The 27,766-nt window shown below is 37.6% G+C and overlaps 1 protein-coding gene across 4 annotated transcripts in view; it reads left to right on the top strand.

The window, feature by feature from the left end:
• SPECC1 (sperm antigen with calponin homology and coiled-coil domains 1) overlaps positions 1-27,766 on the top strand; it is a 962,422-nt gene that overhangs the window by 462,731 nt on the left and 471,925 nt on the right. For all 4 annotated transcript variants that reach the window (XM_053706122.1, XM_053706123.1, XM_053706124.1 and 1 more), the window contains 3 exons: positions 8,723-8,930; positions 15,505-15,578; positions 27,400-27,575. In XM_053706122.1, the coding sequence (XP_053562097.1) occupies positions 8,723-8,930; positions 15,505-15,578; positions 27,400-27,575 (458 nt within the window). The remainder of the gene's footprint in view (positions 1-8,722; positions 8,931-15,504; positions 15,579-27,399; positions 27,576-27,766) is intronic.

Genomic DNA, 27,766 nt, shown 5'->3' with positions numbered 1-27,766 from the left:
CAGTTCCGCGGATGGAACAAGGACAGGGTTTTTATTCGAATCTGTTTGTGGTTCCCAAAAAAGAGGGAACCTTCAGACCAATTTTGGATCTAAAGATCTTAAACAAATTCCTCAGAGTTCCATCTTTCAAAATGGAAACTATTCGGACCATCCTACCCATGATCCAAGAGGGTCAGTACATGACCACAGTGGACCTAAAGGATGCCTTCCTTCACATACCGATTCACAAAGACCATCATCGGTTTCTAAGGTTTGCCTTTCTAGACAGGCATTACCAATTTGTAGCTCTTCCCTTCGGGTTGTCTAAACCCCCGAGAATCTTTACAAAGGTTCTGGGCTCACTTCTGGCGGTTCTAAGACCGCGAGGCATAGCGGTAGCTCCGTATCTAGACGATATCCTGATACAGGCGTCAAACTTTCAAGTTGCCAAGTCTCATATAGAGATAGTTCTGGCATTTCTGAGGTTGCACGGGTGGAAAGTGAACGAGGAAAAGAGTTCTCTATCCCCACTCACAAGAGTCTCCTTCTTAGGGACTCTTATATAGATTCTGTAGAAATGAAAATTTACCTGACGGAGTCCAGGTTATCAAAACTTCTAAATGCTTGCCGTGTTCTTCACTCCATTCCGCGCCCTTCGGTGGCTCAGTGTATGGAGGTAATCGGCTTAATGGTAGCGGCAATGGACATAGTGCCATTTGCACGCCTACATCTCAGACCGCTGCAATTATGCATGCTGAGTCAGTGGAATGGGGATTACACAGATTTGTCCCCTCTGCTAAATCTGGATCAAGAGACCAGAGATTCTCTTCTCTGGTGGTTGTCTCGGGTCCACCTGTCCAAGGGTATGACCTTTCGCAGGCCAGATTGGACAATTGTAACAACAGATGCCAGCCTTCTAGGTTGGGGTGCAGTCTGGAACTCCCTGAAGGCACAGGGATTGTGGACTCAGGAGGAGAAACTCCTTCCAATAAATATTCTGGAGTTAAGAGCGATATTCAATGCTCTTCTGGCTTGGCCTCAGTTAGCAACACTGAGGTTCATCAGATTTCAGTCGGACAACATCACGACTGTGGCTTACATCAACCATCAAGGGGGAACCAGGAGTTCCCTAGCGATGTTAGAAGTCTCAAAGATAATTCGCTGGGCAGAGTCTCACACTTGCCACCTGTCAGCAATCCATATCCCAGGCGTGGAGAACTGGGAGGCGGATTTTCTAAGTCGTCAGACTTTCCTTCCGGGTGAGTGGGAACTCCATCCGGAGGTGTTTGCTCAATTGATTCATCGTTGGGGCAAACCAGAGTTGGATCTCATGGCGTCTCGCCAGAACGCCAAGCTCCCTTTTTACGATTCCAGGTCCAGGGACCCAGAAGCGACGCTGATAGATGCTCTAGCAGCGCCTTGGTTCTTCAACCTGGCTTATGTGTTTCCACCGTTTCCTCTGCTCCCTCGACTGATTGCCAAAATCAAACAGGAGAGAGCATCGGTGATTCTGATAGCACCTGCGTGGCCACGCAGGACTTGGTATGCAGACCTAGTGGACATGTCATCCTTTCCACCATGGACTCTGCCTCTAAGACAAGACCTTCTAATACAAGGTCCTTTCAATCATCCAAATCTAATTTCTCTGAGACTGATTGCATGGAGATTGAACGCTTGATTCTATCAAAGCGTGGCTTCTCCGAGTCAGTCATTGATACCTTAATACAGGCTCGAAAGCCTGTTACCAGGAAAATCTACCACAAGATATGGAGTAAATATCCTTATTTTATGTGAATCCAAGAATTACTCATGGAGTAAGGTTAGGATTCTTAGAATATTGTCTTTTCTCCAAGAGGGCTTGGACAAAGGATTATCAGCTAGTTCCTTAAAGGGACAGATTTCTGCTCTGTCTATTCTTTTGCACAAGCGTCTGGCAGAGGTTCCAGACGTTCAGGCATTTTGCCAGGCTTTGGTTAGAATTAAGCCTGTGTTTAAACCTGTTGCTCCTCCGTGGAGCTTAAACTTGGTTCTTAAAGTTCTTCAAGGAGTTCCGTTTGAACCCCTTCATTCCATTGATATTAAACTTTTATCTTGGAAAGTTCTGTTTTTGATGGCTATTTCCTCGGTTCGGAGAGTCTCTGAGCTATCTGCCTTACAATGTGATTCTCCTTATCTGATTTTTCATGCAGATAAGGTAGTTCTGCGTACCAAACCTGGGTTTTTACTTAAGGTGGTTTCTAACAAGAATATCAATCAAGAGATTGTTGTTCCATCATTGTGTCCTAATCCTTCTTCAAAGAAGGAACGTCTTTTACATAATCTGGACGTAGTCCGTGCCTTGAAGTTTTAGTTACAAGCTACTAAGGATTTTCGTCAAACATCTTCCCTGTTTGTCGTTTACTCTGGACAGAGGAGAGGTCAAAAAGCTTCGGCAACCTCTCTGTCCTTTTGGCTTCGGAGCGTAATACGCCTAGCCTATGAGACTGCTGGACAGCAGCTCCCTGAAAGGATTACAGCTCATTCTACTAGAGCTGTGGCTTCCACATGGGCCTTCAAAAATGAGGCCTCTGTTGAACAGATTTGCAAGGCTGCGACTTGGTCTTTGCTTCTCACTTTTTCAAAATTTTACAAATTTGATACTTTTGCTTCTTCGGAGGCTGTTTTTGGGAAAAAGGTTCTTCGGGCAGTGGTTCCTTCCGCTTAATCCTACCTTGTCCCTCCCATCATCCGTGTACTTTAGCTTTGGTATTGGTATCCCACAAGTAATGGATGATCCGTGGACTGGATACACTTAACAAGAGAAAACATAATTTATGCTTACCTGATAAATTTATTTCTCTTGTAGTGTATCCAGTCCACGGCCCGCCCTGTCCTTTTAAGGCAGGTCTAAATTTTAATTAAACTACAGTCGTCACTGCACCCTATGGTTTCTCCTTTCTCTGTTTGTTTTCGGTCGAATGACTGGATATGACAGTTAGGGGAGGAGCTATATAGCAGCTCTGCTGTGGGTGATCCTCTTGCAACTTCCTGTTGGGAAGGAGAATATCCCACAAGTAATGGATGATCCGTGGACTGGATACACTACAAGAGAAATAAATTTATCAGGTAAGCATAAATTATGTTTTTCTTACACACAACTAAGATTGTAATCCACTCTCTCATCCTTTCCCGCCTCGATTACTGCAACTCTGTCCTCTCTGGTTTTCCCAGCTGCCGCCTAGCTCCTTTAAAATCCATAATGAATGCCTCTGCCAGGCTCATCTTCCTTACACATAGCTCTTCATCTGCTGCACCTCTCTGCCAATCCCTTCACTGGCTTCCTCTTGCCTCTAGGATTAAACATAAAATTGTCACTCTGACATACAAAGCCCTCAACTGCACTGCTCCCCCCTATGTCTTAGACCTTGTCTCCAGATACTCTCCCTCCCGTCCCCTTCACTCTGCTTATGACCTCCTACTCTCCTCCTCTCTTATTACCTCATCACACTCCCGTTAACAGGACTTCTCCAGACTGGCCCCCATCTTGTGGAACTCTCTGCCTCGCTCCACAAGACTCTCCCCTAATTTTGAGCGCTCCCTAAAGACTCTACTGTTCAGGGACGCATACAACATACACTAACCTTTCTTTTTACCAGTTCCTCTCCTCCATTGCTATCCCCTAAACCCCCTTAGCATGTATGCCTAAGAGTCCAGCTGTTTGTAGATCACCTTCTTAAGAGCTGACTACAACAGTGCGACTCTTGGCAGGGCCCTCTACCCATTTGATCCCTATAATTCTTTTGTTGTATTCTGCCTTTGTTTATAGCGCTGTGGAATCTGTTGGCACTCTACAAATAACCGATAATAATAATATGTGTGTATGTGTATATATACAGTATACAACAGGAGTGAGTACACCCCAGTGCAATATCACTTAAATGTCAAATGATCAAAATTGTATAACCTAACAGTAACTGCATTACATCTAAGTTTTACAGTAGGGTATTTGCTCTTATGTAATATTAAAAACTAGCAGTTTAGATTTGCAATATTAAAAATACCGGCCCCAAAGCAGAAAATCAATATAATAAAAGTCAGTGCACCTTTCATTACTGAGATTCAAATCTTTTTTCAATACTCTGCATGTCCAGCTTTATTTTTTATGACAGACTCAATCCTCCTTGGCATAGAGGAAACCAGTGTCGTGAAATTTCTGGAGAGATGTTCTGCCCTTCTTCAGAGATACATTTTTCCAGCTGCTCTTTACTGGAGGGGTTGTGTTGATCTACCATTCTCTTTAAAATACCCCAAAGGAGTTCTACTGGATTCAAGTCAGGTGACATACTTGGCCAGGTCATAGTTTCACTTGTTTCTCTTTTAGAAACTCCTTTGTGATTTTGGCAGTGTGCTTTGAATCATTATCATGCTGGAATATTCGTCCTCTGCCAAACTTCTGGAGACTGGGAGTCATCTTGTCAGTGTCAGGGTGCCAGGAATCAGACTGAGACAAGAAGTGCAAAAATAATCACACCTTTATTAATATAAAAAAATAATAAAAAGTCCACAAGTCAAATAACAAGCCAGGAATCAAAACCAGAACTGGTAGTCAAACGAGCCGAGTCAGGAGCCAAAGCAAATAGTCAGACAAGCCGGAATCAGGAACAAGGAGAACAGCAGAGTCAGGAACAAGCCAGGGATCAGGAACCAGGAGGGGCGTCAGACAGCCAGGAAATACACAGGAGCTCTCACAAACAGGTCTGAGACAACGCAAGGGCAAAGCATACTGATCAGAGGCCCTTTAAATAATAAGTGATGACATCACAATTCTGAGACTGCATCCTGTTTCACACGGATGATGTACACCAGTCTGGCCATAAAAGGAAGTGCAGGAAATGAGCAGCATCACACAGTATGAACCAGAGTCAGGAAGAGAGGTGAGTAAAATGGCTGCCAGCAGCACATGGCAAACAGATCAGGGAAAAACCCTGACAGTCAGCCAGTATTTTGATATATCCCAGGCATTCATGGTGCCATCTATAAATGTCATCTCCCCAACACCTTTTGCAGTCATCCAGCCCCATATCTTCACACTCCCACCTCCATGATTCACTGTTGGGACTATGCATTCACTGTAATAATCCTGACCAGGTTCACACCAAACATGCTGCACCCCATCTCAGCCAAAAAATTGTATCTTGGTTTTGGCCATCTTACCAAATAATGTGCTCCCAGCATTCATCAGGCTTTTCATGTTGTTTAGCAAAATTTAATTTAATCTTTGTGCTGAAGAGCAAGCAAGGGATTTTTCCTTGAATGCTGTCCATAGAAGTTGACATTATGCAATGCCCTTAGCACTGTCTGAGCTGTCACAGAAACTCCAATTTCTATCGATAATCCCTGAGCCAAATCTGAAGCACTTGCCTTGATGCAAATCTGAAGCACTTGCCTGTTGCCTGTTCTTTCAGAGCTAAATTGTGCATGTAGCGCACTGTCTGTGGCGTCGTATTAGGAGGACAGCCACTGGGGCTCTGATTTTTGGCACTGTGTATCGATCTATACCTCCTGATTACTGCACAACTGCGATTTGACTGATTTTTAAGTTGGTCACTAATCTTCCTGTATCCTTTTCCATCTTTGTGAAGTCTCACAATCAGATTTTTCAATTCCTCTGGCAATTATTTTCCATGTGGAGACATGATGCAGACTTGTAGATAGACACAGCCCATTGTATGTGTGTGTTTGTGTGTGTGTGTGTGTGTATATATATATATATATATATATATATATATATATATATATACACACATACATAAATACACACGTGCAATGATATTCCTTGATTAAACATGCAGTCCATATAGACCTACTGTATTCTGTTTTTGTTTTTATCTCAGCATAGTTCATTAAAAAACAACATATCATTTAGTTAAATCCCTTATCATATAGCATGTAATGAGGAAAGTTATTTGTAGTTCAACACATTAAGTATTTCACGTTTGTGAGAATCCCTCCCAGCGATTATACAGTGTTGAATGATCGCATATGTAATGGTACATGATGTAATATATAACCCCAGGTCTTTAAATATTTGAGTCTGCTCCATGTTTCCTCACAGACACACCTATGTTTCTGCAGTAAATCGTTTATCCCCCTAGGTGCAGTTAAGTCTATAACAGACATAATTAGCAATCTTTCTTTTGTTTTTATGTTATTTCTATGTTTTTTATTGAATGTCAGTGAAGATTTCCACACAATAGACCAGCTTGTACAAAACATTTTGCAATTTATCCAGTGTGGGGAAGATTATAAAATGTGTCTACCTAGGGTATAAACATTAACCTCATTATACCACCAGAGGGAATACATTGGAATCTGGGCAGTTCCACAAAGGATGATCAATAATAGTCATTAATACAAAAACCATGCAGTTATTTTCCAACTTTTGAAGTGACAAATTCTCACTGACTGCTATCAAAATAATGAAAATAGCAAAATCTGGTTGTAAAATAGGTAAGGGGATTAGAGATAGAGAATGAAGACAACTGACTAATGAGAAGTACAGTTTATAACACCTTAATTAAATTGTGGTTGTCCAATCCTTGTTGCATTCTATAGTGAAGCATCTTGCAGAGATTCCACAAGATTTTCCTTCATCTCCCCATTTGTAGCAGCCAGAGTGCCCACCCATGTGACTTATTCATACAGCAGATGTTTGGGTAGTTCCTACAACTCTTGTGTTGACTCATTTCTTTACTACTCCAGAGTGTCCAATGTGTACAAGTAGGTCTGTGTGTCCATTTGGTTATTTAACGCTTTATTATGTATTTTTTGTATACAAATAAACAAGAAAGAGTATGTGTAAAATATTTACTGGTGAATTTCCATGTTACGATCCAATTGCTGAAGTGGAGGAAAGAAGTTTGAGGTAACCATAATTATTATGGCCCTTTTAATTATTCGGATAAGAGTTTGAGTCATAACTTTTAATAATTAAAGGCACAGTCAAGTCAAAATTAAACTTTCATGATTTAGATAGGGCAGCAATTTCAAACAACTTTCCAATTTACATTTATCATCAAATTTGCTTTGTTTTCTTGGTATTCATTTTTTGAAAGCTAAACCTAGGTAGGCTCAAACTGATTTCTAACTGATTTGATGGCCATCTTTTATCTCAGTGCATTTTGACAGTTTTTCTTAGTTAGACAGTGCTAGTTCATGTGTGCCATATAGATAATTGTGCTCACTCCTTTGTGAGATAAGGGGGCAGTCTGCAGAGGCTTAGATACAAGGTAATCACAGAGGTAAAAAGTATATTAATATAACTGTGTTGGTTATGCAAAACTGGGGGATGGGTAATAAAGGGATTATCTCTCTTTTTAAACAATAACAATTTTAAAGTAGACTGTCCCTTTAAACCTTTAGGAAATGCATATATCGCACAACTGATATTGCAGTATACGTACTCACTTGTTGATAGTGACAACTCCAACAACTGTATTGGTTGTCATTGTTAATGACAAGTTTCCACTAGCAAGAAGTGTGTTTACTAAGCATAGGAACATTAGTTTAGGCTAAAAGTAACACTCACTGATCCTAAGGAGTCTTATCCTGTTATATACTCTCTTGGTTCTCTAAGCCTGTGTTAAAACAGATACAGTCGAGGAAAATGATTATATTGTTGAGATCTAGACTTTCACATTTATGTGTGTTTACATCAAGCGTTAGAGGGACATAAAAGGTTTAATAATAAAATGGTGTAATTCAGTAGAACTCTTTGCAAAATGTTTTAACACCTAGACATGATTTAAACCTATAAATGCTTATCCTGTGCAAGATATAGGCTCTGTTTTTTTGTATATGTGAATATGCATCTGTGACAGTCTCCGACTGCACACAAATGTTTTCTTTCATGATTAAGACAGAACATACAATTTTAAAGAAGTTTTCAGTTCATTTCTATTATCACATTTTCATGGTATCCTTTGTTGAAGGATCAATAGCGCACTACTGGGGGCTAGCTGAACACATCAGTAAGCCAATTACAAGAGGCATATATATTCAGCCAGCTAGTTCCCAGTGCAATTGAGCCTATCTAGGTATGCTTTTCAACAAAGGATATAAAGAAAATTTTTATTTTACTGTCCCTTTATCTTTATTCCAGAATTTTTATTGTTTAAGAAGATTCATAATCCCTTCATTACCCATTCCCCAGTTTTACATAACCAACATATATATATATATATATATATATATATATATATATATATATATATATATATATATATATATATATATATATATATATATATATATATATATACACACACACACACTTTTTACCTCTGTGATTACCTTGTATCTAAGCCTCTGCAGACTGCCCCCTTATCTCAGTTCTTTTGAATGACTGTTTCCTGCATTACATCACGGGAGTGAGCGGCCTTCAAGGGTTTAGAAATTAGCATACGAGCCTTCCTAGGTTTAGCTTTCAACAAAGAATACTAAGATAAAAGTAAATTGGAAAGTTGTTTTAAATTGCATACCCTATCTGTATCATGAGTCTTTCATTTTGAATAGACTGTCCCTTTTAATTTCTTTGCTAGGGTTATACACACATTTTGTATATGGTATTAATTTTTTAAATCAAATGCTCTAATGGATTAAATTATTTTATTATTAGAGTAGAAGGTCTCTTTAGGCCTATTTAAGTTTCTCCAGATGACAAGATTTACATTACATTATAACAAGTACCTTTTGTGTTCCTTAGGTGGAAACTGAGTGCCACGAGCTGAAGCAGCTGGGTGACCAGCGAGAAGAGCAGCTGAAATGTGCGAACAAGAAGTTGCAGGAGAAAAGCTCAGACAGAGAGACAGAGATAAAAGACATGAAGGACACCATCTATGATCTAGAGGACCAAGTAGAGCAGCATCGGGCAGTCAAATTGCACAACAGCCAGATCATCAGTGATCTGGAGAGTAAGTAGATGTCCAACTCACACTATACCACTGGTTCTCATACCTGTCCTCAGGCAGCCAGATGTTCTGGCTATCTGAACTGGAGCACAGGTGAAATAATCAGCTGATTAGTAACCATGGTTATTTTACCTGCTCTCACCCAAGGTAATCCCCATAATCTGGCCTGTTAGGGATGCCTGAGGACACCTCCCCTAGACAAATGAGGTTAGCTGGAAACTAGGTTTGTTTGTTGCTATTTATCACAACACTTGGTGGTTATTCATAACATCACCAGCTTGGACTGGTTCCATTGATAAAAATAAATAAATAAATAAATAACGTGTCCATGTTGGATATATCACTCCCTATATTTTCTATTGGAAAGACACTTCTTACAGAGAGTTACCAGCCATGGACCCAGTGTGTTCAGTACTTTTTAGTGGAGGCTTTGCACATGTTTTCACTTTATTTAGCTGATTACATTTACGTGATGGCATGCTGGTTCATCGGGAAACCCTCATTAATGGCATTTACTACCATTTAAAAAAAAAATTCTATATCAGTCCTCTTGTACAAGAGGATTGATTTAGAAATTTTTTTAAATGGTAGTACAATACAAGACGAGGGAAGTCTCCTGTTGTTTCTATAAAAACTCTGTTCTGTATAAGGAGTGACCTTCATCCATGTATTTCTAAATAAAAAAAAAAAAAGATATGTAATAATATATATAAAGAACAGAAATCAATATTTGGTGGAATGACCCTCATTTTCAATCACAGCTTTTATACGTCTTGGCATGCTCTACACATTCTTTTTACATTGTCATTGGGTGACTTTGTGCCACTCCTGGCACAAAAATCCAAGCAGCTCAGCTTTGCTCGATTGCTTGTGACCATACACATTCCTCTTCCACACACAGCAGCACTTCCAAATAAAAACAACCTTTATTTTTAATACATCAAGGTCACATAGTAAGCAATGTTTCAAGCCTCATGCCCTTAATCATGCATCCTTGTCAGTATGCACTACACAGGAGGTGCTGTGCTTTGTTGGTGTTGTATACACCTTTCTCTTGATCACATTCCAGAGGTTTTCAATGAGGTTCAGGTCTGGAGATTGAGCTGGTCATGGCAGGGTCTTTATCTGGTGGTCCTCCATCCACTCCTTGATTGACCTGGCTGTGTGGCATGGAGCATTGTCCTGCTGGAAAAAAAAAACAATCCTCAGAGTTGGGGAACATTGTCAGAGCAGAAGGAAGCAATTTTTATTCCAGGATAACCTTGTATGTGGCTTGATTCATGTATCCTTCACAAAGATAAATCTGCAAGATTCCAACCTTGCTGAAGCCCCCCCAGAAAATAGGGATGGGCAAATGTTTTGCAATATTGGAAAAATTAAACAAATTTTAACACGTTCATTTGTTTTGAATTTCGAATGTCTGCACAACATTCTAACATTTGTTTTATGTAATAGTATTTCTAATGCTCTCTTTAAATGTAATATTCGAATTATGCAATATTCAAATTAGAAAAATTTGAATCTATATATTTGTAATAGTATTTATAATGTTCTCTTTAAATGTAATATTCAAATTATGTAATATTCGAAACAGATATATTTGTATCTATTATGTATCAGTTTACTTAATACCCTACCACATGAACTATTGGAATAGAATTTGTTAAATCAAATGTTACATTCAAAATTTCGAATGTGTATATTCGATTTCATTATGAACATTCGAAAACTAAAGTAACATTTGATTACCAAATTTTAATGGATTTTCATTCTTATCAACATTCGATTGTCCAAAACAAATGTCCACAGTACAATTAGTTCTACCAAACAAATTGCACTTTCAGCACATTCGCCTATCCCTATTCACCAATCCTCCACTAAATTTCACAGTGGGTTTGAGACACTGTGGCTTGTAGGCCTCTCCAGGTCTCTGTCTAACCATTAGACGACCAGGTGTTGAGAAAAGATGAAAATTGGACTCATCAGAGAAGATGACCTGAAGTCGGGCAGATTTATCTTTGTGAAGGAAGCATGAATCAAGCCACGTACAAGGTTATCCTGGAAGATGCTCCTGCTCCTTCTGCTCCGAGTATTGTTTTTCCTCCATCCTCCATGGCGCGTAACCATCAAACAAAATGAGCTGCTTGGACTTTTTTGTGCCAAGAGTGACATAAAGTCACCCAACAGCAATGTGAAAGACTGGTGGAGAGCACGCCAAGACACATTAAAGCTGTGATTGAAAATCAGGGTTATTCCACCAAATATTGATTTCTGAAGTCTTGCTAAGTTAAATCATTAGTATTGTGATGTTTAAAAATGAATATGAACTTGTTTTCTTTGAATTATTTGAGGTCTGAAAACCCTTCATCTTTTTTGTTATTTTGACCAGTTGTCATTTTCTGCAAATAAAAGTTTCAAATGACAATATTTTTATTTAGAATTTGGGAGAAATGTCAGTAGTTTATAGAATAAAACAGAAACGCTAATTTGACTCAAACACATACCTATAAATAGTAAATCTAGAGAAGCTCATCATTTTGCTGTGGTCTCTTAATTTCTTTCCTAAGATATATATATATAGATATATAGATATATATATAGATATAAATGTGCAGTGTAACATTTTGCAATAATACTATTAATCTTTCTTTTTAAAAAAATGTTACTTAAAGTGATGGTAAATAAGTATTCCTGTAGAACCATTGTGTGCCATTACCATCAAAACTGTTGTAATATTTTTTTAATTTGAAACTTACTTTCTTTTGGTCTCACTGTCTGGCTGCAAAGCACAAGGTCAGGGATCAAAGGAAACAGTGATTGGGAACATGAGTGTCGATTCACTATTTACAAATATGTCACAGGGTTTTCACTTTTTAGCACTGCGAACATACATTCAGTGAGCCATGTGGTTAAGAAGACTATTGGAGGAATGGGTTACATGTTCGCTATTGAAAAAAAATACACTAGTGAGGGGGCTGGCAAGGTTAAAAAACTATGTAAGTTTATCAATACATTTTAATTATGTGAAGGAAAATAAATCTATATATGTATCTTTATTCAATAACTATCTTTTGCTCAGAAGCAAGGTGTTAGATTAAATGCTTAATTGTATTGCATAATTTAACATAAATTGCTTTAATGATGATCTGTGCAACAAACATATAAAAATAAAACGCTTAATATTGGCTAAAATTTAGTCAGTAAAATCAGCTGGGTGGTGTGCTCCTTAAAAAGGTCCAGGGAAGAACACTGATATACAGAACTGACATTTTTCACAAGTTCTGGACTTGTAAAAAAATTGTCCTGAAAAAATAAGGAATTGGGTTTTTCCATCTTTGATTGTTTTGAAGATGTCTAATTATTGAAACTGTGATTTCTTTCATGTAATTAGCAAGAGTCCATGAGCTAGTGACGTATGGGATATACATTCCTACCAGGAGGGGCAAAGTTTCCCAAACCTCAAAATGCCTTCAAATACACCCCTCACCACAAATCAGTTTTACAAACTTTGCCTCCTATGGAGGTGGTGAAGTAAGTTTGTGCTAGATTCTACGTTGATATGCGCTCCGCAGCAGGTTGGAGCCCGGTTTTCCTCTCAGCGTGCAGTGAATGTCAGAGGGATGTGAGGAGAGTATTGCCTATTTGAATTCAATGATCTCCTTCTACGGGGTCTATTTCATAGGTTCTCTGTTATCAGTCGTAGAGATTCATCTCTTACCTCCCTTTTCAGATCGACGATATACTCTTTTATATATATATATATATATATATATATATATATATATATATATATATACCATTACCTCTGCTGATTTTCGTTTCAGTACTGGTTTGGCTTTCTACAACATGTAGATGAGTGTCCTGGGGTAAGTTTTGTTCCTTTTAGCCATCTCTTTTGCCAGAAGAGTTTCTGAATTATCTGCTCTTTCTTGTAAGTCTCCTTTTCTGATTTTTCATCAGGATAAGGCGGTGTTGCGAACTTCTTTTGAATTTTTACCTAAGGTTGTGAATTCCAACAACATTAGTAGAGAAATTGTGGTTCCTTCATTATGTCCTAATCCTAAGAATTCTAAGGAGAAATCATTGCATTCTTTGGATGTAGTTAGAGCTTTGAAATATTATGTTGAAGCTACTAAGAATTTCCGAAAGACTTCTAGTCTATTTGTTATCTTTTCCGGTTCTAGGAAAGGTCAGAAGGCCTCTGCCATTTCTTTGGCATCTTGGTTGAAATCTTTAATTCATCATGCTTATGTCGAGTCGGGTAAAACTCCGCCTCAAAGGATTACAGCTCATTCTACTAGGTCAGTTTCTACTTCCTGGGCGTTTAGGAATGAAGCTTCGGTTGATCAGATTTGCAAAGCAGCAACTTGGTCTTCTTTGCATACTTTTACTAAATTCTACCATTTTGATGTGTTTTCTTCTTCTGAAGCTGTTTTTGGTAGAAAAGTACTTCAGGCAGCTGTTTCAGTTTGAATCTTCTGCTTATATTTTCAGTTTTTTTCATTATAAAATTTAAACTTTCTTTGGGTGTGGATTATTTTTCAGCGGAATTGGCTGTCTTTATTTTATCCCTCCCTCTCTAGTGACTCTTGCGTGGAAAGATCCACATCTTGGGTAGTCATTATCCCATACGTCACTAGCTCATGGACTCTTGCTAATTACATGAAAGAAAACATAATTTATGTAAGAACTTACCTGATAAATTCATTTCTTTCATATTAGCAAGAGTCCATGAGGCCCACCCTTTTTGTGGTGGTTATGATTTTTTTGTATAAAGCACAATTATTCCAATTCCTTATTTTTTATGCTTTCGCACTTTTTTCTTATCACCCCACTTCTTGGCTATTCGTTAAACTGATTTGTGGGTGTGGTGAGGGGTGTATTTGTAGGCATTTTGAGGTTTGGGAAACTTTGCCCCTCCTGGTAGGAATGTATATCCCATACGTCACTAGCTCATGGACTCTTGCTAATATGAAAGAAATGAATTTATCAGGTAAGTTCTTACATAAATTATGTTTTTTTAAAAATATCTTTTAAAGGGATATAAGCACAATTTTTTTTCTTTCATGGTTCAAAGAGAGCATGCAATTTTAAGCAACTTTCAGATTTACTATTATTATCAACCTTTCTTCATTCTCTTTAGCCACCAATCGGCAAGCGCTACCCAGGTGCTGAACCTAAAGTTGGCCGGCTCCTAAGCTTTCAGTCCTGCTTTTTCAAATAAAGATATCAAGAGAATGAAAAAATGTTGATAATAGGAGTAAATTAGAAAGTTGCTTAAAATTGACTGCTCTATCTGAATCATAAAAGAAAAAAATGTGGTTTAGTGTCCCTTTAACTTTACTGGATGTGCTGTAGAGGAGCTAAAATACTCTTCTCTGGAGTGTACCCTAGTTTTACATTTATAGGGGCCCATGCAAACCATTCCGTACGCATATTTTGGTTGCTAATGATCTCCCAATAGCTGACAGGCGTAAACCCCCACTCTTTCCCAGCAGCTGAGGAACCTCGTCCTCCTGGCACAAGCACAAAAATGAGAGGGTATAGTACTGGAGCTGGCAGTTGAGTAGTGTAGGGTAAGGGGGTGGATAATGTATGTTATTTGTTTACCCTACCACGGCTCTCCTTCCTACATGCCCAACTTCTGAGTTCCACCATTATCCCGATTTCCGACCATCTGCCACCCTTCATATTAATTTAAATGATGTTCTCCATCTGCCTCTGACAATAAGGGTTAAAAATTGCAAGCCCTTTTGTTTCCTGTAAAACATCTGCATCTGGGGAAGTGCTGGGAATACCCCTGGTAAGTGTAGAACGGTTTCTTTCATATTGATTAGGGGTGGCCATATTTCACCTGTGTCTCATACGTTTGGCTTGCAGCTGATTTTGGATAAGGCTACTTGTATTAGTTAAGCCTAGAGCTTTAGGAACAGAGTCTAATGGAGAAGGAATAAGTCTTCCACTTGCTTATGATAACATGGCTGCCTGCTGCTATTGTTCCTATAGATAGCTCACACATCTTCATAGAAGTTTTATACAGAAATGTGCTTCATCCACTCACAGCAATTAAAATAAAGAGTGATTCTCAATTTTGGTTTTGAACACATTGTGTTGTGTCATTGAATTGGGACATTGAGTCATAAATCATATATAATTGTATAGATGTCCCTAATTATAAAAAAACTGTTGCAAACTAATGCATTAAAGTGTATTGTATTGATTTGTATTCAGTTTACATATGGATTTGTTTTACCTTGTGTAATTGTAGCAGAAATTAAAAGGATAAAATTCCGATGTGACATTGAGGACATGGTTAGGACAGCAGTGACATCTGTATTAAGGTGACACAGTGCCACACTCTGGCCATAAAGTAGAATGCATGCACATTAATGACTGCAAAATAATAAAAATATATATCATGGACCTCAAACTTTTCCATGGAAGTGAGAAATTAGGGCACATTAAATAATTAAAGCCAATTCTATTAATAATTCAGTTTTCCAATGTTATAATTTATCACTATTTTCACAAATAATGCAAATGTTTCTAAATCTTGTATTCTGTGTGTTTTGTTTAGACAAAGTTGCTAAGCTGGAGGAGCAAAAGCAAGAACTGGAAAAACAGATGAAGCTTCTGTCCAAACAGATGAAGGTGAGTCCAAAAAACATTTTTGTATTTTTTTTTATATTAAACATTAACATAAAAATAATTTTATGTTCTGTTTTTTGCAAAGTGATTCTGCAAGTATTTGGGGACAAAAAATAGAACATTTGGAATTCAAATGTGCATCACAAAGCATTAATATGAAGTCAAATTCTTTGTTATATCATTGTCACATAGCTTTGTCTCTGCGGGAAAATCAGCGTGACTTGTGAATTATAAGGGACCTAAAAGAGCAATAATAAAATGCTGTAATGTTAGAACAATTTATTGCATACAGCTATGTGTTAAACTCATAGAAAGGGTTCAACATTTTTATTTAAAGTCAGCTCCAGAGAAGCTCACCAGCCCATGATCAGTAGTGCATTGCTGCCCAGAGCTGATTTTTATCCATTTCTGGGGGTCAAACAAAGTAAATATGGCCCTTAAGAATATTTTATTACAGGGCTCGACAAACCCAGGAGCCAGGTAGCCACTGGCTCCTTGAATTTTACCCCTGGATCCTAAATATTTAGGTTATTTTCCATATGTCTATAAACAGATACCACTGTCTGGTTCATAAATGTATGTCTGGCTCTAAAATATTCTTCCTTGCTCCTAAATTTTAAACAGATTTTTCTACCACTGTTTTATTACCTTCTGCAATTGCTGTAAACCAATTTACTTCTATCATCATTGCACTACTGGGAGCTAGCTGATTATTTCTGGTGAGCCAATGACAAGTCATTTGTGCATAGCAAACACCAGCTAGCTCCAAATAGGGGATTGCTGCTCCTAAACCTACTTAGGTATGCTCTTCACTTAAGGAACCCAAGAGAACAAAGTAAATTTAATAAGAGGTTAATTGAAAACCCTCTTAAAATTTAATGTTTTGTTTGAATCAAAAGTTTTATTTTGACCTTGATCACCTTTTAACTAAACATTAGTTTTTGCATTCAGCCAGAACTAATGTTTTAGTAGAATTGGTGCCTTGGCTTTTTGAGCCTTGTTGTAAACATTGTGTTAAAAACACAATACCGTTAAAGGGAAAGACAGAGGAAAACTGAAATCTACATGGGTGCATTTTATTTGCAATATATTTCCATTAGCAAAAGTGCTTCAAGTAAAAGTTATTACTCTTTTCTTTTCTTTTTTTTTTATAAAGGAAGTATAGTGCAAAAATGCTTGTGTTTCATATTAAAATGCACCTTTCTATCCGTTTAATGTGAAAGAACAGAGAAGATAAATGGTTTTGTTACAGAGCAGTTTATTTATTTTTTTTACTTTTTTTTCCCAGCTGGCCCTATCTTATACGCTTATAGGATTCTGTAGATGTTAAAGGGACATGAAACCCAATTTTTTTTCTTTTCTGATTTAGAAAGAACATGCAATTTAAAATAACTTTCTTTCATGTAATTAGCAAGAGTCCATGAGCTAGTGACGTATGGGATATACATTCCTACCAGGAGGGGCAAAGTTTCCCAAACCTTAAAATGCCTATAAATACACCCCTCACCACACCCACAATTCAGTTTTACAAACTTTGCCTCCTATGGAGGTGGTGAAGTAAGTTTGTGCTAGATTCTACGTTGATATGCGCTCCGCAGCAGGTTGGAGCCCGGTTTTCCTCTCAGCGTGCAGTGAATGCCAGAGGGATGTGAGGAGAGTATTGCCTGTTTGAATTCAATGATCTCCTTCTACGGGGTCTATTTCATAGGTTCTCTGTTATCGGTCGTAGAGATTCATCTCTTACCTCCCTTTTCAGATCGACGATATACTCTTATATATACCATTACCTCTACTGATTCTCGTTTCAGTACTGGTTTGGCTTTCTACTACTTGTAGATGAGTGTCCTGGGGTAAGTAAGTCTTATTTTCTGTGACACTCTAAGCTATGGTTGGGCACTTTTTTAATAAAGTTCTAAATATATGTATTCAAACATTTATTTGCCTTGACTCAGGATGTTCAACATTCCTTATTTTCAGACAGTCAGTTTCATATTTGGGATAATGCACTTGAATCAAATATTTTTCTTACCTTAAAGATTTGACTTTTTTCCCTGTGGGCTGTTAGGCTCGCGGGGGCTGAAAATGCTTCATTTTATTGCGTCATTCTTGGCGCGGACTTTTTTGGCGCACAATTTTTTTTCTGTTTCCGGCGTCATACGTGTCGCCGGAAGTTGCGTCATTTTTTACGTTCTTTTGCGCCAAAAAATGTCGGCGTTCCGGACGTGGCGTCATTTTTAGCGCCAAAAGCATTTAGGCGCCAAATAATGTGGGCGTCTTATTTGGCGCTAAAAAAATATGGGCGTCGCTTTTTGTCTCCACATTATTTAAGTCTCATTTTTTCTTTGCTTCTGGTTGCTAGAAGCTTGTTCCTTGGCATTTTTTCCCATTCCTGAAACTGTCATTTAAGGAATTTGATCAATTTTGCTTTATATGTTGTTTTTTCTCTTACATATTGCAAGATGTCTCACGTTGCATCTGAGTCAGAAGATACTTCAGGAAAATCGCTGTCTGGTGCTGGAACTACCAAAGCTAAGTGTATCTGCTGTAAACTTTTGGTAGCTGTTCCTCCAGCTGTTGTTTGTATTAATTGTCATGACAAACTTGTTAATGCAGATAATATTTCCTTTAGTAATGTACCATTACCTGTTGCAGTTCCATCAACATCTAATGTTCAGAATGTTCCTGATAACATAAGAGATTTTGTTTCTGAATCCATCAAGAAGGCTATGTCTGTTATTCCTCCTTCTAGTAAACATAAAAAATCTTTTAAAACTTCTCTTTATACAGATGAATTTTTAAATGAACATCATCATTCTGATTCTAATGACTCTTCTGGTTCAGAGGATTCTGTCTCAGAGGCTGATGCTGATAAATCTTCATATTTATTTAAAATGGAATTTATTCGTTCTTTACTTAAAGAAGTACTAATTGCTTTAGAAATTGAGGATTCTGGTCCTCTTGATACTAAATCTAAACGTTTAGATAAGGTCTTTAAATCTCCTGTGGTTATTCCAGAAGTTTTTCCTGTTTCTGGTGCTATTTCTGAAGTAATTTCCAGAGAATGGAATAATTTGGGTAATTCATTTACTCCTTCTAAACGTTTTAAGCAATTATATCCTGTGCCGTCTGACAGATTAGAATTTTGGGACAAAATCCCTAAAATTGATGGGGCTATTTCTACCCTTGCTAAACGTACTACTATTCCTACGTCAGATGGTACTTCGTTTAAGGATCCTTTAGATAGGAAAATTGAATCCTTTCTAAGAAAAGCTTATCTGTGTTCAGGTAATCTTCTTAGACCCGCTATATCATTGGCTGATGTTGCTGCAGCTTCAACTTTTTGGTTGGAAACTTTAGTGCAACAAGTAACAGATCATGATTCTCATAATATTATTCTTCTTCTTCAATTATTTGGTTCTCAGTTGGATTCTATTATCTCAACTGTTACTGGTGGGAAAGGAACTTTTTTACCACAGGATAAAAAATCTAAGGGTAAAAACAGGGCTAATAATCGTTTTCGTTCCTTTCGTTTCAACAAAGAACAAAAGCCTGATCCTTCATCCTCAGGAGCAGTTTCAGTTTGGAAACCATCTCCAGGCTGGAATAAATCCAAGCCTTCTAGAAAAGCAAAGCCAGCTTCTAAGTCCACATGAAGGTGCGGCCCTCATTCCAGCTCAGCTGGTAGGGGGCAGGTTACGTTTTTTCAAAGAAATTTGGATCAATTCTGTTCACAATCTTTGGATTCAGAACATTGTTTTAGAAGGGTACAGAATTGGTTTCAAGATAAGACCTCCTGCAAAGAGATTTTTTCTTTCCCGTGTCCCAGTAAATCCAGTGAAAGCTCAAGCATTTCTGAATTGTGTTTCAGATCTAGAGTTGGCTGGAGTAATTATGCCAGTTCCAGTTCTGGAACAGGGGCTGGGGTTTTATTCAAATCTCTTCATTGTACCAAAGAAGGAGAATTCCTTCAGACCAGTTCTGGATCTAAAAATATTGAATCGTTATGTAAGGATACCAACGTTCAAAATGGTAACTGTAAGGACTATCTTGCCTTTTGTTCAGCAAGGGCATTATATGTCCACAATAGATTTACAGGATGCATATCTGCATATTCCGATTCATCCAGATCATTATCAGTTCCTGAGATTCTCTTTTCTGGACAAGCATTACCAGTTTGTGGCTCTGCCGTTTGGCCTAGCTACAGCTCCAAGAATTTTTACAAAGGTTCTCGGTGCCCTTCTGTCTGTAATCAGAGAACAGGGTATTGTGGTATTTCCTTATTTGGACGATATCTTGGTTCTTGCTCAGTCTTTACATTTAGCAGAATCTCATACGAATCGACTTGTGTTGTTTCTTCAAGATCATGGTTGGAGGATCAATTCACTAAAAAGTTCATTGATTCCTCAGACAAGGGTAACCTTTCTGGGTTTCCAGATAGATTCAGTGTCCATGACTCTGTCTTTGACAGACAAGAGACGTCTAAAATTGATTTCAGCTTGTCGAAACCTTCAGTCACAATCATTCCCTTCGGTAGCCTTATGCATGGAAATTCTAGGTCTTATGACTGCTGCATCGGACGCGATCCCCTTTGCTCGTTTTCACATGCGACCTCTTCAGCTCTGTATGCTGAATCAATGGTGCAGGGATTACACAAAGATATCTCAATTAATATCTTTAAAACCGATTGTACGACACTCTCTAACGTGGTGGACAGATCACCATCGTTTAATTCAGGGGTCTTCTTTTGTTCTTCCGACCTGGACTGTAATTTCAACAGATGCAAGTCTTACAGGTTGGGGAGCTGTGTGGGGATCTCTGACGGCACAAGGAGTTTGGGAATCTCAGGAGGTGAGATTACCGATCAATATTTTGGAACTCCGTGCAATTTTCAGAGCTCTTCAGTCTTGGCCTCTTCTGAAGAGAGAATCGTTCATTTGTTTTCAGACAGACAATGTCACAACTGTGGCATACATCAATCATCAAGGAGGGACTCACAGTCCTCTGGCTATGAAAGAAGTATCTCGAATTCTGGTTTGGGCGGAATCCAGCTACTGTCTAATCTCTTCGGTTCATATCCCAGGTATAGACAATTGGGAAGCGGATTATCTCAGTCGCCAAACGTTGCATCCGGGCGAATGGTCTCTTCACCCAGAGGTATTTCTTCAGATTGTTCAAATGTGGGAGCTTCCAGAAATAGATCTGATGACGTCTCATCTAAACAAGAAACTTCCCAGGTATCTGTCCAGATCCCGGGATCCTCAGGCGGAAGCAGTGGATGCATTATCACTTCCTTGGAAGTATCATCCTGCCTATATCTTTCCGCCTCTAGTTCTTCTTCCAAGAGTAATCTCCAAGATTCTGAAGGAATGCTCGTTTGTTCTGCTGGTAGCTCCGGCATGGCCTCACAGGTTTTGGTATGCGGATCTTGTCCGGATGGCCTCTTGCCATCCGTGGACTCTTCCGCTAAGACCAGACCTTCTGTCGCAAGGTCCTTTTTTCCATCAGGATCTCAAATCCTTAAATTTAAAGGTATGGAGATTGAACGCTTGATTCTTGGTCAAAGAGGTTTCTCTGACTCTGTGATTAATACTATGTTACAGGCTCGTAAATCTGTATCCAGAGAGATATATTATAGAGTCTGGAAGACTTATATTTCTTGGTGTCTTTCTCATCATTTTTCTTGGCATTCTTTTAGAATTCCGAGAATTTTACAGTTTCTTCAGGATGGTTTAGATAAAGGTTTATCCGCAAGTTCTTTGAAAGGACAAATCTCTGCTCTTTCTGTTCTTTTTCACAGAAAGTTTGCTAATCTTCCTGATATTCATTGTTTTGTACAAGCTTTGGTTCATATAAAACCTGTCATTAAGTCAATTTCTCCTCCTTGGAGTTTGAATTTGGTTCTGGGGGCTCTTCAAGCTCCTCCTTTTGAACCCATGCATTCATTGGACATTAAATTACTTTCTTGGAAAGTTTTGTTCCTTTTGGCGATCTCTTCTGCCAGAAGAGTTTCTGAATTATCTGCTCTTTCTTGTGAGTCTCCTTTTCTGATTTTTCATCAGGATAAGGCTGTGTTGCGAACTTCTTTTGAATTTTTACCTAAGGTTGTGAATTCCAACAACATTAGTAGAGAAATTGTGGTTCCTTCATTATGTCCTAATCCTAAGAATTCTAAGGAGAAATTGTTGCATTCTTTGGATGTTGTTAGAGCTTTGAAATATTATGTTGAAGCTACTAAGTCTTTCCGAAAGACTTCTAGTCTATTTGTTATCTTTTCCGGTTCTAGAAAAGGCCAGAAAGCTTCTGCCATTTCTTTGGCATCTTGGTTGAAATCTTTAATTCATCATGCCTATGTCGAGTCGGGTAAAACTCTGCCTCAAAGGATTACAGCTCATTCTACTAGGTCAGTTTCTACTTCCTGGGCGTTTAGGAATGAAGCTTCGGTTGATCAGATTTGCAAAGCAGCAACTTGGTCCTCTTTGCATACTTTTACTAAATTCTACCATTTTGATGTATTTTCTTCTTCTGAAGCAGTTTTTGGTAGAAAAGTACTTCAGGCAGCGGTTTCAGTTTGAATCTTCTGTTTATGTTTTTCATTAAACTTTATTTTGGGTGTGGATTATTTTCAGCAGGAATTGGCTGTCTTTATTTTATCCCTCCCTCTCTAGTGACTCTTGCGTGGAAAGATCCACATCTTGGGTAGTCATTATCCCATACGTCACTAGCTCATGGACTCTTGCTAATTACATGAAAGAAAACATAATTTATGTAAGAACTTACCTGATAAATTAATTTCTTTCATATTAGCAAGAGTCCATGAGGCCCGCCCTTTTTGTGGTGGTTATGATTTTTTTGTATAAAGCACAATTATTCCAATTCCTTATTTTATATGCTTTCGCACTTTTTTCTTATCACCCCACTTCTTGGCTATTCGTTAAACTGAATTGTGGGTGTGGTGAGGGGTGTATTTATAGGCATTTTAAGGTTTGGGAAACTTTGCCCCTCCTGGTAGGAATGTATATCCCATACGTCACTAGCTCATGGACTCTTGCTAATATGAAAGAAATGAATTTATCAGGTAAGTTCTTACATAAATTATGTTTTCTAATTTACTTCTATTATCTAATTTGTTTCATTCTCTTGATATCCTTTGCTGAAAAGCATATCTAGATAGGTTCAGTATCTGCTGATTGGTAGCTGCACATAGATGTCTCGTATGATTGGATCACCATGTGCATTGCTATTTCTTCAACAAAGGATATCTAAAGAATTAATCAAATTAGAAAATAGAATTAAATTGGAATGTTGTTTAAAATTGTTTTCTCTATCTGTATCATGAAAGAAAAAATGTGGGTTTAATGTCCATTCAAATATTATTAAATTAATTACAAAACCTGCCCCAGTGTGTATAGCTGGATCTGCTTGAAACTGAATGGACACCCTGTAGGAAACGCTGCAGCTAATAATGACTTGTAATTCACATAGGTTGGAGGAAACACACCAAGATAGGATTTTGGTTTTGAATGTTTATAAAACGCGGTAAGAATTTTAGAGGGACAGTTACTAAAAAATTAACTTAAAGGCACTCTGAACCCAAATTTTTTCTTCCGTGACTCAGAGCATGCAATTTTAAGCAACTTTCTAATTTACTCCTATTATCAAATTTTCTTTATTCTTTTGGTATCTTTATTTGAAAAAGCAAGAATGTAAGTTTAGAAGATGGACCATTTTTGGTGAACAACCTGGGTTGTTCTTGCTGATTGGTGGATAAATTCACCCACCAATAAACAAGTGCTGTCCATAGGTCTGAACCAAAAATGTACTGGCTCCTTAGCTTAGATGCCTTCTTTTTCAAATAGATAGCAACAGAACGAAGAAAAATTGATAATAGGATTAAATTAGAAAGTTGCTTAAAATTGCATGCTCTATCTGAATCATTAAAGAAACAATTTGGGTTCAGTGTCCCTGTAAAGGGAAACTAAACCCAATTTTAATCTTTCATTATACAGATAGAGCATACAATTTTAAGCAATTTACTCCTATTATAAATTTGTCTTCGTTCTCTTGGTATCTTTATTTTAAAAGCAGGAATGTAAAGCTTAGGAGCCAGCCTATGTTTGGTTCAGCACCCTGGATAGGTGGGTACTGATTGGTGGGTACATTTAGCTTAGATTCCTGCTTTTTAAAATAAAGATACCAAAAGAACAAAGAAAAATTAATAATAGGAGTAACTTAGAAAGTTGCTTAAAATTGCATGCTCTATCTGAATCATGAAAGAAAAAATGTGGGTTTAGTATCCCTTTAACTAATTTTATATAACATATTTTTTGTTTTGTTCTTCGTGGCCTATAAATTGTGTAGAATTTTTGTCTTTCTGTGGTTGTAAAGGGTTAGTGAATCTATCAGTAAAAAGATGAGAAACCACAGAGTTTAGCTTAAAGGGACAGTAAAGTATAAATTAAACTTTTATGATTCAGATAGAGCATACTATTTTAAACAAGTTTCAAATTTTATTCTATTATCTAATTAGCTTTTTTCCCCATGCTAACGTTTGTTGAAAAGCATTCCTAGGTAGGCTAAGGGGCATTATGTAGTACAGGGAGCTAGCTGCTGACTGGTAGTTGCTCATAAATGCCTCTTGCCATTGTCTCATCTGATGTGTCCAGCTAGCTCCCACTAGTGCACTGCTGTTCCTTAAACAAAGGATACCAAGAGAATGAAGCAAATTTGATAATAGAAGTAAATTGGAAAGTTGTTAAAAATGGTATCTTCTGTCTGAATCATGAAAGACAATTCTTGGGTTGTATGTCCCTTTAATATACCATCAGCATTCCTATGTGATACACAGTATACAAGTGTATACCAGTTGTAGATCTATTCAAGATGATTTGTAATACTAATTTGAATAAATCTTGCTCTCCTTAAAGGAACATAAAACACTATGAGATAATAGTATAGCATGTTTAATTATGTATAGTAAAAAAACCTTTGCAATATTCATTTAGCTCCCTTTACCTGGAATTTAACTCTCAAATTGATGTGTGTTCCAAGTCTGAGAATTGGACATGCACACTGCAGACTTCTGAAGGCTAACACTAACACATATATGTCCCTAATTGGCCGGAGCAGAGATGAAATAAAAAGCTGCAAATCAGTGGAGATCTTACTAACAAATTAACTGTGGCTAGTTGTGTTTACTCCAGTAACAAGTACATATTGACTCCTCCAGATAAAGCAAGTGATGGGTGTATTTTGTTAAACACCTGTAGCAAACAAGGTAGTAACACTCTACTAGTATATTAATGTATTACAAGACTGCAGAAAATAGTGTAATTAAAAGGTGTTGTTTGCAATGGTATATGGTTTTGTTTTCTTTCTATATCTGTGCTTAAACACTGTGTATGTATAATATAAATATACTAGTTGTATAAAACATAATTCAAATAGAATATTAAATCTGAAAAATATTCAAATAGTAAGAGGCGCCACATGTGTGTATCATTCAGAGGATTATCACCAACTTAAAGTGATGGTAAACTTTCCCAGTTTAAAATCAGATCCTGAATGTTAGTGATATTTTAGATGGAATTTAAATGATCAGTTTTAATGAAGAAGCGCTATAACTGAATTTGTTAATATAGATATTAAATTTAAATACCCCACGCTTCACCTCCCACTTCAAAAGTCAATTTTTCTGTGAGCTAATGGTTTGAATTGTTGTCCAATCAGCACTCTAGCTACAACAAAAGTGCATATGGGGAGAGCACTGATTGGAGAACAATTTCAACCGTTGGTTCATAGAAAAATTGGCTTTTGAAGTGGGCACCCGAGCACGAGGTATCTGAATTTCATATCTATATTAAAAAACATGTTATAGCGCAACTTCATTACAACTGATGAATTAAACTCCATATAAAATATCACTAACATTCCGTATCTGAGTTTAAAAAGGGGAGAGTTAACCATCACTTTAAAGCAGTCAAACACAGGCAAAGGATTAGCTTATGCCTTTGAAGCAGCTAGTAGCAGACATCTGCAATAGCTGCAGTCAGTTCCCATGCTCAGCAGAGGATTTCTGCTACTAAAAATAGTTACAGTAGAACTTCTCTAATGGTAGCTTTCTTATCTAACTGTTTTTAACACAATCTTTACTTTCGATTTAACATAAAAATTAGACAGTGGCCTAGTTTCAATAAAACCCATTTGTGAAACTTTTATTTTACATAATGATCAATGTTGGTCCAAATACATGAACAGAAGAGGACACTTCATGTGCATATCAGTATATAGAGAAAGCACAAGGTACTCGCACAGAATTGCAGCCCCCTGATGTGCTGATAGAGGCAGTCTGGAGACTCTCAGTGCTCCGGCTCCCGGTACTCTAGCACAAGGATAAGGTAGCAATATCAAATCCACGGCAGCATGGATAAAGTACTTGTGGAAGGTTTTATAGTAAAACAATTTTAATAAAACCATAAAAAGTGCACAAATATTAGGGGTACAGTTGGTGCAAGAATGCCCCCCTAATATGCAAAGGGTTTCTCGTCTGTCCAAGCCATTTCATCAGGCATATTAAAAACATTTACCATGCTACCTTAAATACAAGCTGCTACCCCATTAAATGATTGTAATCAGGAAGTGCAGCTGTGTGGTTAAAATGCTAACAATGCTCTCTCTAACATAACTAAACTCTACATATATCTCACAATAAGATGGAATAAAGTATATTACTATACAATAAAAACACTGTAGCCCATAACACAATTTAGCACAAATAATATATTAAATGTCAACTATACAATGTTACGTTCTATATATTACATTAGATTTGAGCCAAATCCCAATTGGCTAAGCTCTACATATATCTCCCGATAAGATCTAATACAATGTATTACTATACAATATACAGTATATACCTAAGCCCATAACACAATTTGGCTCAAATAATATAAATGTCAAATATACGATATTACAGTCTATTTGTTTCATTCGATGTGTGCCAAAGTCAAACATGATACTTCTTTGCAAAACATCACGATAATAGTGATATCATGTAAAATTAAACCATTATATCTATTCTCTATTATTTTACATAAAAATGAATAAAAAAACAATAATAAAAAAAAATTGCACAACTTTCCATCGTCACATTCTTGAGTTGCGAATGACATTCCTTTATCATAACTGTTTCTGAACCGTGTACCTCTCCACACATAGCATAAGCTCCACTGTGATGAAGGGAAGACAATGTGTTCTTTAAAATAGCAAGACATTACTGCAATACTAGATACTTCACAGGCCAATAGGGTATTGTATGAGTTGCACACGCTTGGTATTAGTGTAAGTGGAAAAATCCAAACCACACCCCCTGAATGCCCATGAACAACCTTTCCTTTATGCCTGCAAGGTCTTTGAGACATCTTTGGTTTTACCTTTCTATAACAAAACAGACCTATAAATACACTTACTAACAACCCGTTTCCAAACTTGTTGCTTAGCTATAAGTTCCCGTTTCATGTGCACAATATCGTGGGCACCTCATGTAACTATAATTGTTAATAGCAGGACGCCCATACACTGACATGATCTTGCCTTCACAATTATGCCTGTCAGCAACCTCATAAGCATCTGTAACTCTATCCCAGCACTTTTATTAGTGCTGCCAGTCATTTGTAGCGAGTTGTAGGCGTGAGCTTTCAAGAGAATATTTGGTATCAGAACATGTTTCCACCTTCTCCAGAATCAATACAGACAATTGCAAGACATATAAACCTCTTATGTTATCCAACCCTTTATTCTAACTCTTTGTTGTACATGTAATTCCCAGGAAGATACTGAAGAGTGGAAACGTTTCCAAGCAGATTTGCAGACTGCGGTGGTAGTTGCAAATGATATTAAGTGTGAAGCTCAGCAAGAGTTACGGGCTGTGAAACGTAGGCTTCTGGAAGAGGAGGAGAGAAACACTCGATTACACAGGGAGCTGGAAAGCGTACAGGGAAGCAGGTCAGCTGGCAATCCTTTACTGTTTTGTGATTCTGGTGTTCTCTATTCCTTTCCACATTCCTATATAACATACAGTTCCCTCATTCATGCTAATCATTGGTGCTTGCAAGCTGGTTTTGTATGTTGTTGCTATTTAATAGGACTGATATTTTGATCTTTGCTAGATATTTAGGCCTGTGCTCTCTCATATT

The sequence above is a fragment of the Bombina bombina genome, chromosome 3 (assembly GCF_027579735.1).
Source record: "Bombina bombina isolate aBomBom1 chromosome 3, aBomBom1.pri, whole genome shotgun sequence".
NCBI lineage: Eukaryota > Metazoa > Chordata > Amphibia > Anura > Bombinatoridae > Bombina > Bombina bombina.
This window is presented reverse-complemented; position numbering and strand designations above follow the sequence as displayed.